Genomic DNA, 18,779 nt, shown 5'->3' with positions numbered 1-18,779 from the left:
CAATTATATTTATTATTGGTATATAGTTAATAAATGTGTTTCCAGGTTCCAATCAAAGCTCTGCCGCCGGGTGTCAAGCCAATGCCTCTGCCCATGAATGCGAGACGTAAGATTTTAATATGTATTAACCTAAATTGTATAGACTATAAATATCAAAGCCTAAGTCTAATCTAATTTACTAAAAGTATTTATAGCAGAAATTCTTTCCCCTCCATGAAACGCGCCGTAACGTTTCTGTATCCAATCGTAAAACGTTTCGTATACCTAAAACTTACCAATATGTTGCTAGTACTTTCCAGTACTTTACACAACATATACGTATACTTGACATGAGAACTTGAAATGGTGCAACGCTGACCATGCAACTTCCTCACAATCGAGTAGACCGCGGTATCGCACACGCGCTGCGACTTTTTGTTTCGAAGTCCCATTATTGCATCACATATGCCCATATGTTTGTAAATCGTAAACGGCTGGACTAATGAGAGAGAGAGATGTTGGATCTCTCTGCATCTTCTACCGCATTTACCATGGGGAGTGTTCAGAAGAGTTGTTCGCTCTAATACACGCAGCTGAGTTTAAAATACCATCCGTATCACCTCGACGTCCGTCGTCCCACAACTGAGCGGTTTCTAAGGCATGTTTTGCCGCGCACCACCACGATGTGGAACCAGGTGCCCACTGAAGTATTTCCGAACCAATTCGACTTAGGGTCCTTCGAGAAAAGAGCGTACCAAATTCTTCTTTCTTTTTTTTCTTCTTGAAAAGCCGATAACGCACTTGCGAGCCTTCTGGCAATGTCAGTGTCCCTGGGCGGCGTTCGCCTCCTGCCCGTTTGCCTCCTATTACATAATGTTGTTTTGTGGTGTATAAAAAAATAAATATAAAAAGATTATAGCGCGACTTCTGGTGACGATGACGCAGTAGTGCAGACCTGCGCAGGAGCAACAAGACTTGTCAGCGATACGTGTTAATAATTTAATTTGTTTGTTTTCAGCGCAACGTGAATTGTGTGAAATGCAAATAGGAAAGAAATTTGTGAAAGTACAGAAAATTGTGATGACCAAGTCGGATGTTGAGGCGATGGCTAAGCAGGGATTACTCGAAATGAAGGTATGAAATCAATCAATCAATCAATTATCATAAATTAATTATATTAAAAAAATGTTGCTAACTAACTAACAAAAGGTATTTTTTTATTAAAACCACTGAGAAAAATAAATAAAGGTTAATAATGAAATATATATTGAATGCTTCTAATTCTACATTTACTGCCAGTTCTCAAATCAAGGGTGCAGAACGGAAGAGAAGAACTGGCAAAAAAGAAACATAAAATGCTTCTTATTCTACATTTACTGCCAGTTCACAAATCAAGGGTGCAAAACGGAAGAGAAGAACTGGCTATAAAGAAACAAATATGAAATGCTTCTAATTCTACATTTACTGCCAGTTCACAAATCAAGGGTGCAAAACGGAAGAGAAGAACTGGCTATAAAGAAACATAAAATGCTTCTAATTCTACATTTACTGCCAGTTCACAAATCAAGGGTGCAAAACGGAAGAGAAGAACTGGCTATAAAGAAACATAAAATGCTTCTAATTCTACATTTACTGCCAGTTCACAAATCAAGGGTGCAAAACGGAAGAGAAGAACTGGCTATAAAGAAACATAAAATGCTTCTAATTCTACATTTACTGCCAGTTCACAAATCAAGGGTGCAAAACGGAAGAGAAGAACTGGCTATAAAGAAACATAAAATGCTTCTAATTCTACATTTACTGCCAGTTCACAAATCAAGGGTGCAAAACGGAAGAGAAGAACTGGCTATAAAGAAACATAAAATGCTTCTAATTCTACATTTACTGCCAGTTCACAAATCAAGGGCGTAGAACGGAAGAGAAGAACTGGCAATAAAGAAACATAAAATGCTTCTTATTCTACATTTACTGCCAGTTCACAAATCAAGGGCGTAGAACGGAAGAGAAGAACTGGCAATAAAGAAACAAATATGAAATGCTTCTAATTCTACATTTACTGCCAGTTCACAAATCAAGGGCGTAGAACGGAAGAGAAGAACTGGCAATAAAGAAACAAATATGAAATGCTTCTAATTCTACATTTACTGCCAGTTCACAAATCAAGGGTGCAAAACGGAAGAGAAGAACTGGCAATAAAGAAACAAATATGAAATGCTTCTAATTCTACATTTACTGCCAGTTCACAAATCAAGGGTGCAAAACGGAAGAGAAGAACTGGCAATAAAGAAACAAATATGAAATGCTTCTAATTTTACATTTACTGCCAAATCACAAATCAAGGGTGTAGAACGGAAGAGAAGAACTGGCAATAAAGAAACAAATATGAAATGCTTCTAATTTTACATTTACTGCCAAATCACAAATCAAGGGTGTAGAACGGAAGAGAAGAACTGGCAATAAAGAAACAAATATGAAATGCTTCTCATTTTACATTTACTGCCAGTTCACAAATTAAAGGCGTAGAACGGAAGAGAAGAACTGGCAATAAAGAAACAAATATGAAATGCTTCTAATTTTACATTTACTGCCAGATCACAAATCAAGGGCGTAGAACGGAAGAGAAGAACTGGCAATAAAGAAACAAATATGAAATGCTTCTCATTTTACATTTACTGCCAGTTCACAAATTAAAGGCGTAGAACGGAAGAGAAGAACTGGCAATAAAGAAACAAATATGAAATGCTTCTAATTTTACATTTACTGCCAGTTCACAAATCAAGGGCGTAGAACGGAAGAGAAGAACTGGCAATAAAGAAACAAATATGAAATGCTTCTAATTTTACATTTACTGCCAGTTCACAAATTAAAGGCGTAGAACGGAAGAGAAGAACTGGCGATAAGGAAACAAATATGAAATGCTTCTAATTTTACATTTACTGCCAAATCACAAATCAAGGGCGTAGAACGGAAGAGAAGAACTGGCAATAAAGAAACAAATATGAAATGCTTCTCATTTTACATTTACTGCCAGTTCACAAATCAAGGGCGTAGAAAGGAAGAGAAGAAAACTCTTATGAGTTCATTGCCAGTTTGACAAGTTTTTTTATTAAAAAAATGTTTGTAAGCTTCAACCACCATGCTCCATATGAAATCTTTAAGTAATAAACTATGATAATTTAAAAAAAAACAAAGTTTTGTCCTCTATTAGCGGTAGGCATGGTGAAATAAAAGCACGCAATAACATTCTAATAATAATAATCGTTTATTTGCCAAGATAATGGTACAGTTAGGAGGCACGCAACCTCACCACATAGAACAGATACACTTAAAAAAAACCAACATAATACAGTTAGCTACACAATTTGCAAGACCATTTTTGCACGTAATCAATACAACAATCACTGAGCTTATCTCTATAATAGTTTATATAAAACCCTTAGCTTGCATAATCTTACAAACCACAATTGTAAAACAACTTTAAACCATTGGCTCGGTACACTCAACTATAACAAAACAGAAGCATTGTTAAATCCTGTAATATAATTGTTTCCTTAATCCATCTTTTCATGCACGCACACATTTGTTTCGTCTTCCACAAAGACACACAATTACACAGTCATCATAATATATTCATATATTTGTTATTTTTGCAGTACCCTCGTTTTTAAAACCGATTGTGTTGGTTACCCTTGATGAAACTTTGTAAATTTAAAGGAGAGCGAAGCTTCCCTGTCACAGGTCTCTGACTTGGGAGGCCTCAATCTGAATTCTATTGTACATATAACTAAACAAATAAAGAATTTTAAATTGAATTTTTTTGACAATGGTTCGATCGATCAACTACAAGGGTCCGCACAATCAGCCATATATAAAGAGGCATGCAAATGTCATATCAATATTTACAGTGTCTTAAAAAAAACATTAACATTATGTCAAAGTTACTATTGGTGTCAAACCTATGGTGCCAATATTCGTCTACACTATAAAGGCCTTTAAAATTTTCATCACCTTTCCCTTGAAAGAATTGCACGGCAGTGATCTATAACTTCTAGGAAGGTGATTAAACAATTCTCGTGGAAACAACACGCAAATAGTCGAAATAACTAACATCACCGCATACACGAATTCAACTTCAACCACTCACCACAAGTAGCACCCGTTCACGAGTATGTCGCATGGTCAGATCTAAACATGGTGTGACAAAAAATGCCTAAGACATGTTCATAATAAAATTCAACACTGAAAATAATTTATAACTATACCTTATTTTAGTGACCGTTTTTTGTATCAATGTTCAAATAAAACACTTCGCTTGAAGCTGGATAACAACTGACTTTATGACTATAACTAACATAAAATTACATGGGCACCCCAAAACTAACGTTTAACAAAAACTTGGCTTTTCAAAGGGTTCACAAATCTAAATAATACTTATGTTATTGGACATTATGGGAAACGAGAATATAATAGAATTCAAAAGTGTGGTAAAAATTAAAGGACTCAATATTGGCTTCAAATATATGATGTTTTCTTACGCTCTTTACGCTTCTAATTATTAAAGAAAACACTTTTTTAACGGATTGACCCTATGTATTCTTTGAGTTTGTTGAACATATTGCGTTTAGTTTGCCCAATAATATCCACATTAAAACCCCAAGACAAACAATCCGCGAAAGTAGAGGACACCGTGAGTCATTTCTGCAAAAACCCTTCATCTTTAAGTCGATATCAACTCCGGGGAAAAATACAAATAACACAGCTGTGATACTTTTTGCAATTCAACCCCTTTTGTCTTCAGTCGCCGTGTTAAAATGATGTAAAATAATTATATGTTTATACATAGCTTCAATCCGTTAAAAAACTGTTTTCTTTAAATGTGTAAAAGTTATGTTAATAAAAGACAATTTTAATTATTCACTAAAATATTTACTGACTTAACTAAAGTTAAGTTACACAACTGTAATAGAAATTATACATTTAAATTAAAAGTTTTAGACATTGTAACATTGGTTTTCATTGCAGGACGGCAATATGGTGCTAAAGCCAGGCATTAAGCTGCCAACTAACACGCTTAACAAAGGTAAAAAAGACTTATATATAGTATATAAATGAAAATTCGACCTACATATTGAAATCGAAAAGCAAGAATTCTTTAAAATTAGCAATTGACAAACAACAGACCGTTTGGGGCCGTTCAAATATTACGTAAGCGGATTTGCTGCATTTTATCTCTCCCCCCCCCCAAACCCCTCTTATCAGCAAAAGTAGGCAAAGCTCTCAAATGTACTTTTTATAGATGATGTATAAAAAGTAAATAATTACTGTTGTTGACTTAATCACCGAATAAGAAAATTAAAGTATCCCCCCCCCCCCCTATCCGGTCCCCCATAGTGGTTACGATTACGTAAAGTATTAACTTTGGATCAATAACAATTTTAAATAATGCGGTATGCGAGGTTTTCCTCAATCCTAAGCTTAAATATTATTCTACTTATACAATAATAAAAATTACTTTATTTGACTCAAAAAACATTACATTTGGACTTACATACAATAGGCAACGAAACGTTGAGATACAATATTCATTTTTGTTAACCTTATACATAATATACTTATATGAGCACTAGCGCTTACTAGGCCTAGCCTGCTTAAACGCTAGTTCCTTCCAGTGTCAATAAGAAATTGGTTATGTTGTTTGTCATTCGATGTTTATAAATTTTTATTGTTTATTAAACTTAATGACGGTAGAATCTAAATGAAGAAGAATAATTTGTTACAGAGATTAAAGAAACACCAAAAAGAGATAAGGCTGCCCCGACCAGGTGCGAAATTGGGGAATAATTACTATAATCCTTCAAGCATATCCGACCCTGTGGGTCCACGATGCTGGAGATTGGTAACACGGTGTAACTCGTTTTTTTTTCTTGACATTGACAGATGATAGTTGACAGGTTGACACATTGTAACAACCTATTTTAAAATTGAGCGTCAAACATGACGTATGTCAAAAACTATTGGATTTTGACATTAGCCTAACTCTCAATCTTGAGTATTATGGCTTAGCACATTGTCAGTGACAGTTGACATAGTTGTCGAAGTAATGAATTAATTCCGTCACTAATTTAAAAGGTGAGTTAACTCAGAATCGCAATGAAGTTAGCGCAGTGTCACCTATCTCTAGCTGGTAATTAGGATTAAATATACAGTGGATTTTGCTTATAACGACGATTGGATCAGTCTAATTTCGTTATATCCGGAAGTTACTGGCAGTGGTTGAGATAAAGACGGACATATAGTTTATATTATATTACTGAAAGCACACAGTTAAAAAAAAACTTAGAATATCAGTTTGAAACTGACCCATAAATTTAATATCGAAACCTAATCTATAAACAAAATGTAAATGTCTCAGTTGATGTGTAAATGTTCACAAAAGATAGTGTTTAGCGGTTGACTCCAGTCGAAATATCTGCATTGGATTTCCAAACTCCCTATAGCTTTTGATTATATACATTTTCTTTTTCTTTTACATTCATTACATATGAATTTTGTACTAAAGTATGCTTTAAATTCAAGGGCCTTACATTTAACTACTTGGAGCGACCAAGGTCTTAAATGAAATCCACTGTATTTAAATTATGTTTGATATAGAATTGAATTAAGATTTGTGTTTTGTGTGGTCATTACTTTGTAGGTACGTAATATTTTGGCGACCATTACACATTTTAATTACCAAAACAACATATGCTTAATAATGAAGTGTAAAGAAACCAGAACTTTTCATAACCTCCGATCATGTATGAACTTTGGCAAAGTTTTTTAACCGGATAAAGTTTATTAAATTACAACCAATATGAGCATATACAGCAATACATGAACTAGAATGAACCGAAGATATAAAAGAATTAAAATGAATTTTTAATCATATGAATATCATTACAGCCATGATGAAATGAACTGTCACAAATAATAAATTTAAAAAAAGTTTTCTGGCTGTAAAATTTAAAATTTCTTTAAATTAAATAATTCTATACTGTCACTCACTATCTTCCTTCTATTATTATACTATAAATGATAAACTATTGAAGTTGTCTTTTCATATAAATAAAATATTTGGGCGGTTCCAATATTCACCGTCTATGTTGTCATGACTACCATCTTTGATGTAATGGCCATGAACACAATATTAAGATATGGATCAATAATGCTGTAAATCTGTAAAATCCAATAAATGAAACTCTTGGCTCGTATAAGTATTGCAATGAAGTACATTTGTTATAATTATGCTTTATTTTTATTGTTTAGTAAATATGAGTGTTTATCTGTACAGAATTGTATGCTATAATAAATATTATGTATAATTTGTTGTTATTTACCCACTATACTAGTCTTAAAAAACTCAATTATACAAAACATCTGAATTCTCTTATTTTATTGTTTATTTTTAGTTCCAATTGGAATTTATCTAAACATGTACACATATACATAGCAGTATATGAGTACATTTATGATAACATGTATAATAGTTGTAGTCCAGTCTTTCCTGTTTTGATATGTTTTATCTTTTATGACTATGACTTTATATGCATACCAATAAAACTGCAATTTTGTTTTTCATTAATCGAACGTACCTATTGTTTTATGGAAAATAAATGAAACGTTTTCGTGATTGAAAAACTAAGAAAAATAAGCTACCTGGCAAACATAACGCGTGTCTAGATTCCGCTACTAGCCCCTAGATGGCATTAGTCATGTGACAAGTTTCTTTCATGGCAACGTGTTAGATGTCGCTGTTGAAGCGTCAAGGTGACGGGACAAGTGAAACGTCATAATTGTTTCCCGCTAAAAGTTACCACTTCGCGCCTTGTTCAAAATTGTACATTCAAAGTTACAACGGCGTGAAAAACGCGCGACAGTTGCAGATAATAAATATTATTTGTATTTTATATATAAAATAACAATATTAGTTATTTAATTATCGACTCTTTGTGAAGTGTAAGTTTCGTCGTTCTTTTAAAAACAGGAAACTACATCGGGTAAGTTTTTTTTTTACTTTTTTTTTATTTAATATCAGTGGTAGGGTCAGGAAATTTGGCCTACGTCTGAAATTATTTTAGGGCAGTAATTGAAGTTGCAAAGATATTAATTAATTATTAAAGTACTTATAAGCACGTATTACTTCAAAAAGATATCGTAGTTAAATACTCCGAATTAATTATTGTATTGTATCTAATAATTTCGTTATTATCTTTATATTATTTTTGGTTTGGGCTTCTTGCATTACATTTTTATTAAATAAATAAAAATTGGGTTAAACAAATACCCTTAAGCCTAGTATTTACAGCTGGTAGATAAGATATATAATAGTTGTTTACTACACAATCACTTGAAATTTTTCTATGCAATATTTTATTTGTATTTTACATGGTGCTTCTCAGTACAATTGTCTGGGTTTTGACAGTTATCGTAATTATTATTTTAATTCTTCTGCCTAAAATTTTAGACATATTTGTATGGACTCATTTCTGAAATATTTTCGAATTTTCAAAGAAATATGAGTATTTTTGACGATTTAAAAAAAATATTTGATAAATTATTGGTGTTTTTATATATTTGTATAAACATGTTTTTCCGTTAGGGGGATTAAATAATCGTACATTTCACGACTCGTAAAACAAAATAATTCGATGCTAATTAATTAATGAAATGAAACATTATAATCAAAACAATTATGACAAAATTAATAACTAGGAAAACTAGAATGAAAATGTATGCCTTGCCTTGCCTTGGCTCGTACAATAACATTTATTTACCTGTATTTTACATATAACTTAAATATATACACTACATTTGAAACAATTACACTTAGTTAAAGCCGTGACGCGTGAAAATTGCTTCGAAACCAAACATTTTTCAGGCATAAAACTATTCCATACACCATATTGTAACAAAAGCTTTGCAGTTATAAGTAGCCGTAACTGAAGTTTCTTACGTGAGATTTATTTCGTAATGTATGGTCTAGTAGTTTATGAGACTAGCGCGTTTAAATTCACAAAATATAAACATAAATATATAATTAATTTCATTGCGACGGCTGATATTCCACAATACTTTAAAGTTCTTTTACTATAGACACAAATCAATGAAATCTATGGCACAATTCTCCAAATTTGGCCACAAGCGAATTGTTCCTGTTCTCAGACCCCTAGAAACCTCGCTGGAATCCTATTTTGAGGCTAAAGACAAATCGTACTATAAAAATGGTTTCAAAAATTATATGACCGCTATAATCGTTGTATCGCTCTCGAAAGCGAACGATATTGAATAATAAAATCAAACTCTATCAAAAAAGATTTTTATATTAGTCTATGAACTTTTTAGAATATTTTTCATTACCTATTACGGCGACGCCGATAAAATCTTTTTTTGTCATATCTGTACTAAATATTTCCATAAGACGCGCGATGTCGCCAGTGGCTTGTTAGATGTAGGGTGATAAAAAATGTGTAAATATTAATACAACCTTACACGCCATGACGGAATTTTGTCATCAATAATTTTGTTTAGAGTTATTTAGTGGACAAATATTAGTATACAATAAAAATAGAATTTTTAATTTATTAAAATTGTAAAGATCCATAACGACTTAAAATGCATCTGCATGTAATTAGTTTAATAAATATAAAGAGGCGTGTGAACATTTCAAAATGGGCACTTTAGACTCGACGAAGACAATGCGAGTTATTCCTACTACATGACATCATCTCAAATAAAATCAATTGCTTCTAGAAAAATCTTTCTCTTTCTCACATCAACTAACTATAAAAAAAAACAGTTTTGTATCGCGTAGCCCGAACATAAGAATATCCGTACCAATATACCGTAAGAATATCCATAGCGCATCAACTGCATCATGAGCATACTCCACATATACGCCTTCAGTCATCACAGTAAAGTCAGGTATTACTGAGTTAAATGTAATGAATACATTTTATTGTGTTTTCCATTTTTTTAATGTTCGAACATTTTTGTAAATATTATGTATTCCATCTTTGGCTATATTTTTAGTATATATATTAGATGTAGGATTACAAAATAGAAAAAATAATATTACGTAATTGGCAGATGGTTTTTTTGAAGTGAAACTACTTAATCGGCGTTGGGAAAAAAAATACCGTCACATATTTCGGTTACGCGTCACATTTTCCCGTTACGAGCCATCTTTATCTTCTACTACAGTTGATTCGAAGCCATTAATAAGAAAAATATATAATAACGATAACAATGATAGTAATAATTCTATTAAAATTAATGAAATTCTTTTATCATCTTAGTAGTAATAAGGTAAAATGAAATAATTGTATTATTTGTATTAATGTCTATGATAATAAAAGCCTTTTGTTAATCTTTATATTTAACTTTATTTAATACATAGTATATCATTTTTCATGTTCTTTCTTTTGTCAATTTTCATGTCTAGCTGATGCACCGGTGCCTCCATTTGTTGATAATGGAGCCCAAGGAATGCTAAGCGTGTACGTTTATTTGTTTTCATACTTTTGTACCTGATTACAATATTTTGATAAATGATACTAACCTATTCAATAAAACTTAGGTTTTTATTGTATTTACAAATGAAATTACAATTATCCAGTCGTTGCGATATTTTAGTTTATTTTTTGTCCCTAGAAGAACAATAAAGTGTAAAGCAAAAAATTTAATCTAAACGTACATGTAATACAAAATTTAATGCTTTTTAATCTCAATTTAATTATCAGCAAATGCTTGGCACTACTTGAATTGAAGAACATAATGCCATGACATTGTGATTTATACTGATACTTATGATAAATTTAAAAATATTGAATTTTATAAACATACTATTAGAAACTTAACATAACGTTACATACAAAATTATTAAATACTGGCGGACCCGACAGCGTTGCTCTGTCTTAACTGTGATTATCAATTTCGAATTGGTATAATTAACTAAAAATGCTGTATACAAAATTCGTTGTATGTTTTACTGGCGCGTATATATATAGTTTGGAAACAGGCCACATATAACTGGCCATGTGAAGAACATGGATTTTCAAGATTAATGCCACAAACAATTAGCGACTGTATTTATTTTATATGTTTTTATCAATATAATAACTCTGATCGAAGCATTTGTTTTAAAAGATATTCATTTTTCTTACATCCTCTTTGATGATATTTGCAGCATTCTGTTAATGTTATGTCAAATACCATAAGGTTACATGAAAAAAGTTTGAATTGTAAAAAAAATTGTTATAGTAATAAAAGTCATGATTACTATGGTTGCTAAGTATTAATTTTTTTTATATTCCGTCCAATTTTCTTAATTTTTTCTTTCATGAGAACTTTCTCCTGACAATAACAAACACAACAAAAAGAGAATTAGCGAAATCGGTCCAGCCGTTGACGCGTGATGCCGTGACCAAGGGAAATAGGGATTAATTTATATATATATATATATATAGATTTCGTACAGTCGCGGTAGAGTAGTGTAGGCTTCAACGTGCGAGTCATCCTTGCAGGTTCGATCCCCGACTGTGTACCAATGGACTTTCTTTCTATGTGCGCATTTGTCATTCGCTCGAACGGTGAAGGAATACATCGTGAGGAAACCGGTTTGCCTTAGACCCAAAAAGTCGACCTGTTTCGAGGAGGTTGATCACCTGCTTAAATTGACAAATGATCATGAAACAGATACAGAAATCTGAGGATAATACAGTCGCGACTTTTTAAATATTATGGTAAAAATATATCATTTTGAGAAAAAAAAATATTTTTACGATCCATTAGTTGTCGGTAATACTTTCGTAAACAGAAACTTTATATATTAAGGAAAACACTTTTTGAACGGATTAAAGCTATGTATTCTTTTTAAAACTTAAAGTTATTTACATAATTATAAATTTTAAATTTTTTCCGACGTTTCGCGTACTTTTCAGTGTGCATGGTCACGGTGACCTTTATATATGTCCGTATTAGAATATTTGTGAATCCTATAAAGCAATCAGAACGTTACGATTTTTTATGACTGAGCAAACGGTCTGGATGCTCACAGGATGTTTACTTACACCGCTATACAGCCAGAAGGCAATGCAAAAAGCGTACACTGTTATAAATTCGTTTCTATCGGTAAAAGTTATCAATATATAACTCTATAAACTGAATAAAATTAGGCGCAAACTCAAATATACAGATCTTTACTCTATATGTTCGTATAGAAAATAACACTAGAACTAAGTCGGTATAGTTAGTAACAGCCACGTTCAAACCCTGACCAATATTTCTATATGCAATCCCTAACGTATGATTTTATACATTAAATACATTTACACATATTTGGAGCGAGTTTACAACTTGCCTTGAGATACGACGGGACAAGTGTACCAGTTCTGATGAAGGTTTGGGCTTCAATGCAGTACAACGGGACCGTATTTTATTTATTTATTTATACTTTGTTCCCATAAAATACATAATTATACAAACCTAAAAACAAAAAGTAAGTAGGTTACATAAGTTATTAGGCAACAGGCGGCCTTATCGCTAACAAGCGATTTCTTCCAGGCAAAGGTAGGTAATGTACAAGAAGTGCATAATTAATTAACAACAAAAAAAAACTTGCGTACTCTTTTTGTTAGTTAAGCGAATTTAATTAGTGTGAACAAACTTCTTTAAATATAGTCGGCATGTTCCGGCAACGCACTCGCGAGTGATTGTCATGGGTGGTGTCACTTAATATCCGCTGAGCCTCCCGTTTATCACACACGTAAGAGGTGAAACTTCATTATGACCTTATTTTTGGAAAAATGATCTACTATATGCAACTTTACAGAAATTGGTCAAATAAAGTTTAACAAAAGGCTTTTATTATCGTAGACATGAATACAAATAATACAATTATTTTTATTTTACCTTATAACCTACTAAGATTATTACAGAATTTCATTACTTGTAATAGAATTATTACTATCATTGTTATCGTTATTATATACTTTTGTTATTAATGGCTTTGAATCTCTTCGAATAAACCGTGGTAGGGACAAGAACAATATGGCTCGTAACGTAAAAAAGTGACGCGTAACGTTTTTTTTTAATGAGGGGAATGCATTTCCGCACTGAGTGTGGGACTCGCTCTAAAAGCCCTACCCACAAAAACCCCTCCCACCAATCAGGTCACTGTTGGGGTAACTTGGGGTCGCGTAAGCATTCTACCAAGAGACCCCGTGACTGGCTGCTAAAGCTTCTTTTCATTACATTGCAATCGCCTTACAACTCTTTACAGTAGGGTTGCAATTTCTTGCACCCAACACGTGATTCGCCGGCATGTTCTCGCTCTCACATACAACGCAATGTGGTGCTTCGTCACATGTGACAGATTTGTGTCCAGCTTTTCCGCACCTATAGCACAGATCGCTACGGTCCACAGTGGATGAGCAAGAAGCCCGTGTGTGCCCTAATTACAAACATTTATAACAGCGCAGTGGGGGCGCTTTTAAAAGAACTACCTCCAGCAAACTCCATCCAATTATGCACTCTCCTTCCAAAATTATTTTTGCTATTGCAACCGGGCATTGTACAAGCAAACTTCTTGTTCTGTAACCCCTTTCAACGTCTTTACACCTTATCAACTCTGCTGCGCAGTTTGCCTTATTCGACAAGCCAGCAATTACATCTTCGGCAGTAACTGCGTCGTCAAGACCTTTAACCCTCAGACACACCGTTTTTTTCTGGCCTACTAACTCTCGCTATTGTAGACAGTGCAACTTTTAATTTACTGTTGAGTAAATCTGCCTTTTCTTTATATGCCTCGCCTTCTATCTCAATAAGACGCCCACCTGCTACTGCCTGCCTGATGTTTAAGTGACGCGTAACCTAAAAAATGAGGAATACAGTTGATACATACAGATGTTAAACCGAGTGATGACAAATGTTATTGCACTTTATCGCTCGTGGTACTAATCCTGGAGCCATAAATACATAAAGGTTTAACGAGTGACTTCATAAACTACGAAATAGTACCAAGACATTGAAGTTTTAGTATCTGATAAAGTTGCCCTTTATACACTATCTACCAGACTGACTGCGCTGCTCTAATTGCGAGCGCAACAAAATAATCAAATATTACAAGCTTTCATACAGTTAAAACAAATGTTAACTTAATTGTTTTACAGAATAGAAATGTTGGAACGCAAAATGTAAATTTTCCGGATATCCGGTGACAGATATTAATCTGTGCAGAAGCCTTGAACCTAGATTAAAAAGAAATGTGACACTTGCCGCAGTTTACCTGCAAACCATTATTATACTAGTATTGTTTTTTTTCCAAATGCGATAGTGTTGTATACTTATTAAAGTACTTTTTAAGTTGCTAAAATTAGTACAAAACTACGCAGTTGTGTCGCTTTATTTTTCCTAGCCCGCAATAAACTCAACTGTCTAAGTCAAAGTAAAAATCATTTATTCATACAGGTTAGACAATGTACACTTATGAACGTCAAAAAAGAGATATACATTAAATGCTTCTAATTTTACATTTACTGCCAGTTCTCAAATCGAGGGCGTAGAGCGGGCGAGAAGAACTGGCAATAAACTATCCGCCACTCCTTTTAATGTTGTTGGCATCATGCATACGAACTTTCTAAGAAATTCGCTCATCAATACCGACATATCTCAATAATGCCACATAATGCACAGTTCGGTCAATGTTGAGTTACGGTTAATATTGAGTTAACACTGGATATAGTATATTTACCTATACAAAGCAATCTTTTAAACAAAACATATGTTAAATGTATAAAGTACATAAGATTTTTTGAAGTTAAACTTGTCTATCGGCGTTGGAAAAAAACGTACCGTCACAATTTTAGGTTACGCGTCACTTTTTATGTTACGAGCCATATTGTTCTTGTCCCTTCCACGGTTGATTCGAAGATATTCGAAGCCAGTAATAACAAAAATATACAATTATTATATATTAATGAAATTCTGTAATAATCCTAGTAAAATGAAATAATTGTATTATTTGTATTCATGTCTATGATAAAAGCCTTTTGTTAAACTTTATCTAATTTAACTTTATTTAACCAATTTCTGTAAAGTTGCATATAATAGATCATTTTTCGAAAAGTAGGTTTCACTTCTTACGTGTGTACACACATTTTTTTAAATATTATATTGTATGGAGAAAGAAGACCGAACTGAATGTCTTCCCGAGATCACGGCGTATTTTAAATATCATTAAATATATACAGTAAACGTTATCAAAATATTAACGTAAAAGTAATCAATAGTAAAAAAATACTGTAAGATACACCGTAATTATCGAATATATCTAAATTCGAGTGAACAAAATTATTTGTACTATATTGATGTCGATTCCCATAGAAGCAATTATTTTAAACTGTCACGGAACGTTTACTACAGAAACCGACATCAATGAGGATACCGTAAAATTATCCAGCGTATAATTATCCTGCAGGTGTAGAATTCATAGAAATGATAAATCACGTAAGCTATTACGGACTATATAAAAAAATATAACAATACACATCTATGTACTATTGTAACGAACAGTTCGATTAGAAGCTAGTCGAAATCCGTGGTCATTATTCTTCTGATAGTGATTTTGAAATCAACTCAAAACACTTATGAATGTCAGTAAAAAATGCTTCTAAACTGTTTTAAAAGAAATAAAAGATTCCAAGTAGAAGCCAAGTTGTTTCTAAATGTTTGCAAGGTCATAAACTGAATCCTGTATGTTAAAATTCGTTTCCCGAGTTTATATAAACAAATAGCACAGACACTAGATATATGTTCTCTTGGTTAAGAGTTACCACTATGCTGCTCCTGTATTTAAGTGGATTTCCTTATAATTGTAATCATGCTATCAAGTTTCCCATGACTCATTCGTTTTAATGGTAAAGGTAACTTTCAAAGCAACCGCAGAGAAACCTTGGTGTTCGTAAAGCTTGTTGAAATCTATATATAAGTTATTCATATAGGTAACTTAAATCGGCAATTTTTTTGCACGCTTGAATGGCCTGCATCACATGTGATGTTGTCATAAATTCATATTATTTACTCCAGTTCTCTTATAAAGGGTATAACAACGAGAAGAACTGGCGCTATTCCGTAACTCGTTAAATCCCCAAGCTTTTCTTTGTAAGGCATTACTACATCCTTGCCCACGTCAAAGCTGTTAATTGTAATCAAATAAAAAAAAAATAAGAAATTTAATCTCAGCAACGCGTGTAAATAGAGCGTCACTCACATTACTGTCTACGCAAACTCGAAAAAACTTTGAAGGCAAAAAGTATATTTATTTCCTATTTTTACAGTAACTTAATACAAATACAATAGAAAACTTATTAATATTAATATCTAAAAACAAAACAATAAAACCAAAAAACTAATCGTTTTTATAACCATAAACAATGCAATTCTTGTGAATCCAGCCAGTGTTTTCCTGCTATAATATTCAGAATCGCAAAACAGGCGCTTAAAATGCGCTTCTCTGAGCAAATTTGTACGCGCTCGAGGCACTACAAGCAATTGCGAACGCTTACCACGGTGAGTGTGATTTTTTGGCACACACACACACGCAGTCTTTCCAACATCCGTATTACAAGTCCTCGAAGGACTTTAATATAATGTGGTAGTAAGGTCCCTCTTTGCCTCTAAATTGTGTGAAACTAAATTAACTTAAAACACACGAATTTACTCCGACAATATACTAATTGATATAAGTGAAATCATCTTTAGGGCAGGGGTTTCTATAGAACACTATACACACTGCTCACCATGTTTTAAGTGATACCGGACGGGCATAGTACACTTTTAATTAGATTGAATTTTTTTATATATGTGTGATCGAAAGCTCGAAACTCTACTATATATGTAAATTTATGCTAATATTTTGTATAATTTGTTTTATTCAGAAACTACTGGGCGATTAAAAAATATTTTACCGTTATATATGCTTCATACAATGCCTGGGTGGCATGGGTTTTATTTCCAAAGTATAGAAAAAAATATCTTAACTTGTTTCATCATCATCGAGAATTCTTAGAGAGCCAAAGAAGCAATAAATAACTGACAGTTAAAAATTCATTAGGACATAATCGTTTTGACACTTTGACATTATCTATGGTCACTGGCGCCTACAGATTATTGTTCGCGATACATAAAACGAAAATGCTATATTTTTATATTTGATTAGAAATCATAACATAATTTAACATAACAATTTTCTTAACCAATATAGTAATACAAAAAAATATGATTAATACAAAAAAAATTACAAAAACATGTGTCTACTTAAGTACACGCGTTAGAAGTTACACTTTTTTAGCGTAACAAAATATTCTTTTAATCTTTCATTTGTAGAAAAAACGACACTAACTACAACACTAACGCATTATCTATTTAAATAAGTTTAAAAAATGTTTTTACGTAATTAAGGAAATTAATTTTTTTTTATTTTAACTTCAGGGTGTTGGTTTTTTGTGACGGTGTACGGGTGTCGGATTTTGTGACTCACATTGTAAAAATTCACTCTATCATTTTTCCCTAACGCTCCAAAAGAAGTATAACTTGAAAAGTTTGTCTCTGTGGCAGTGTACCTTTAACAATGGAAAACTAAATAACTAAAACTCCGGCCACACATTGAACACATGGTCCCTTCTTAAAGTTACATATTACGTTTGAAAACCATTAAATAAATAATTTAAAACGAATTCTCGTGCACTTAGTGTCTGTTTATATTTAGACGTGTAGCAAAAAGGGGTACAAAAAACCTGATTGTGTGGCTTGACAAAAAACTGGAAATAATTTGACTACGACCTTACGATCATGATTTGTTTACTACTGTTTCAATATCGTTACCAAATTTTAATTGTTTTATTGTATTATTAACATCAATAGATACTGTTTAATAGTAATAATAATCGTCAAGTATTATTAAAAATTGTTAAAAAGAAAATTTCCATCCGATAAGAACCTTGAAAAACCTTTACAAATTTTGTACATGGGTTGTGATGTTGTGGGTGCTTTTATACTGTACATACATTATTATTTCTTCGTATCGGCTTTTTTTAATGTAATTGGAGGCAAACGGACAGGAGGCTTTTCTGATGTTAAGTGATACCGCCGCCCATGGACACTCGCAATGCCAGAAAGCTCACTTGTGCGTTGCCGGCCTTTTAAGAATTGGTACGCTCTTTTCTTGAAGGACCCTAAGTCGAATTGGTTCGGAAATACTTCAGTGGGCAGCTGGTTCCACATAGTGGTGGCAAAAACTGCCCTAAAAAACGCTCAACTGTGGAACGGCGGACGTCAAGGTGATACAGATGGAATTTCATCATCGTTTCGTGATGGAAACTTAGCTGCCGGTATTAATACGAACAACACTTCTGAACACTCCGTAAATCCGTATGATGGATCACCTCAACTACTACTACTTATACGTATTTTATTATTTATTGCTCATTATATATGTAACGTAAACATTATGTAATAAAGTGACATAGTTATAAAATAGATCCCTGGAAGAGATCGCTCGAAAGCGATAAGGCCGTCATTTATCCCTTCTTGTTATTTAATTATGTCAACAATTATATAATATTTATGTAACGAACTGTTAATAAATAAATAATGTAATCATTTAATACAAAATTCAATATATATTGAATGATGGAACCAAAAACAGAGCTGCTGCGGCTTGTGATGCAACTGCAAAAGCTAAAGCATGCAATACACGCCTCCGA

General features: G+C 32.9%; 2 protein-coding genes across 4 annotated transcripts in view; both read left to right on the top strand.

Annotated features, from left to right (window-relative positions):
* Positions 1 to 7,324, top strand: part of LOC123717679 (RE1-silencing transcription factor-like) — a 45,702-nt gene extending 38,378 nt beyond the window's left edge. For both annotated transcript variants that reach the window (XM_045673813.1, XM_045673814.1), the window contains 4 exons: positions 46 to 106; positions 998 to 1,113; positions 5,002 to 5,059; positions 5,759 to 7,324. In XM_045673813.1, coding sequence (XP_045529769.1) covers positions 46 to 106; positions 998 to 1,113; positions 5,002 to 5,059; positions 5,759 to 5,820 — 297 coding nt within the window. In that variant the 3' untranslated portion in view covers positions 5,821 to 7,324. The remainder of the gene's footprint in view (positions 1 to 45; positions 107 to 997; positions 1,114 to 5,001; positions 5,060 to 5,758) is intronic.
* Positions 7,325 to 7,846: 522 nt separating this feature from the next.
* The window catches only part of LOC123717830 (aquaporin AQPAe.a), a 53,257-nt gene continuing 42,324 nt past the window's right edge, over positions 7,847 to 18,779 (top strand). The window contains exon 1 of one of the 2 annotated variants that reach the window (XM_045674056.1): positions 7,847 to 8,014. The gene's annotated coding sequence lies outside the window, so the exon portion shown is untranslated. Of the gene's footprint in view, positions 8,016 to 18,779 lie in introns of both variants that reach the window. The other variant, XM_045674055.1, reaches the window with a different exon arrangement.

Source organism: Pieris brassicae, chromosome 13, assembly GCF_905147105.1.
Source record: "Pieris brassicae chromosome 13, ilPieBrab1.1, whole genome shotgun sequence".
NCBI lineage: Eukaryota > Metazoa > Arthropoda > Insecta > Lepidoptera > Pieridae > Pieris > Pieris brassicae.
Note: the sequence above shows the minus strand (reverse complement) of the source record. Positions and strands in the feature narration are given on the sequence as shown.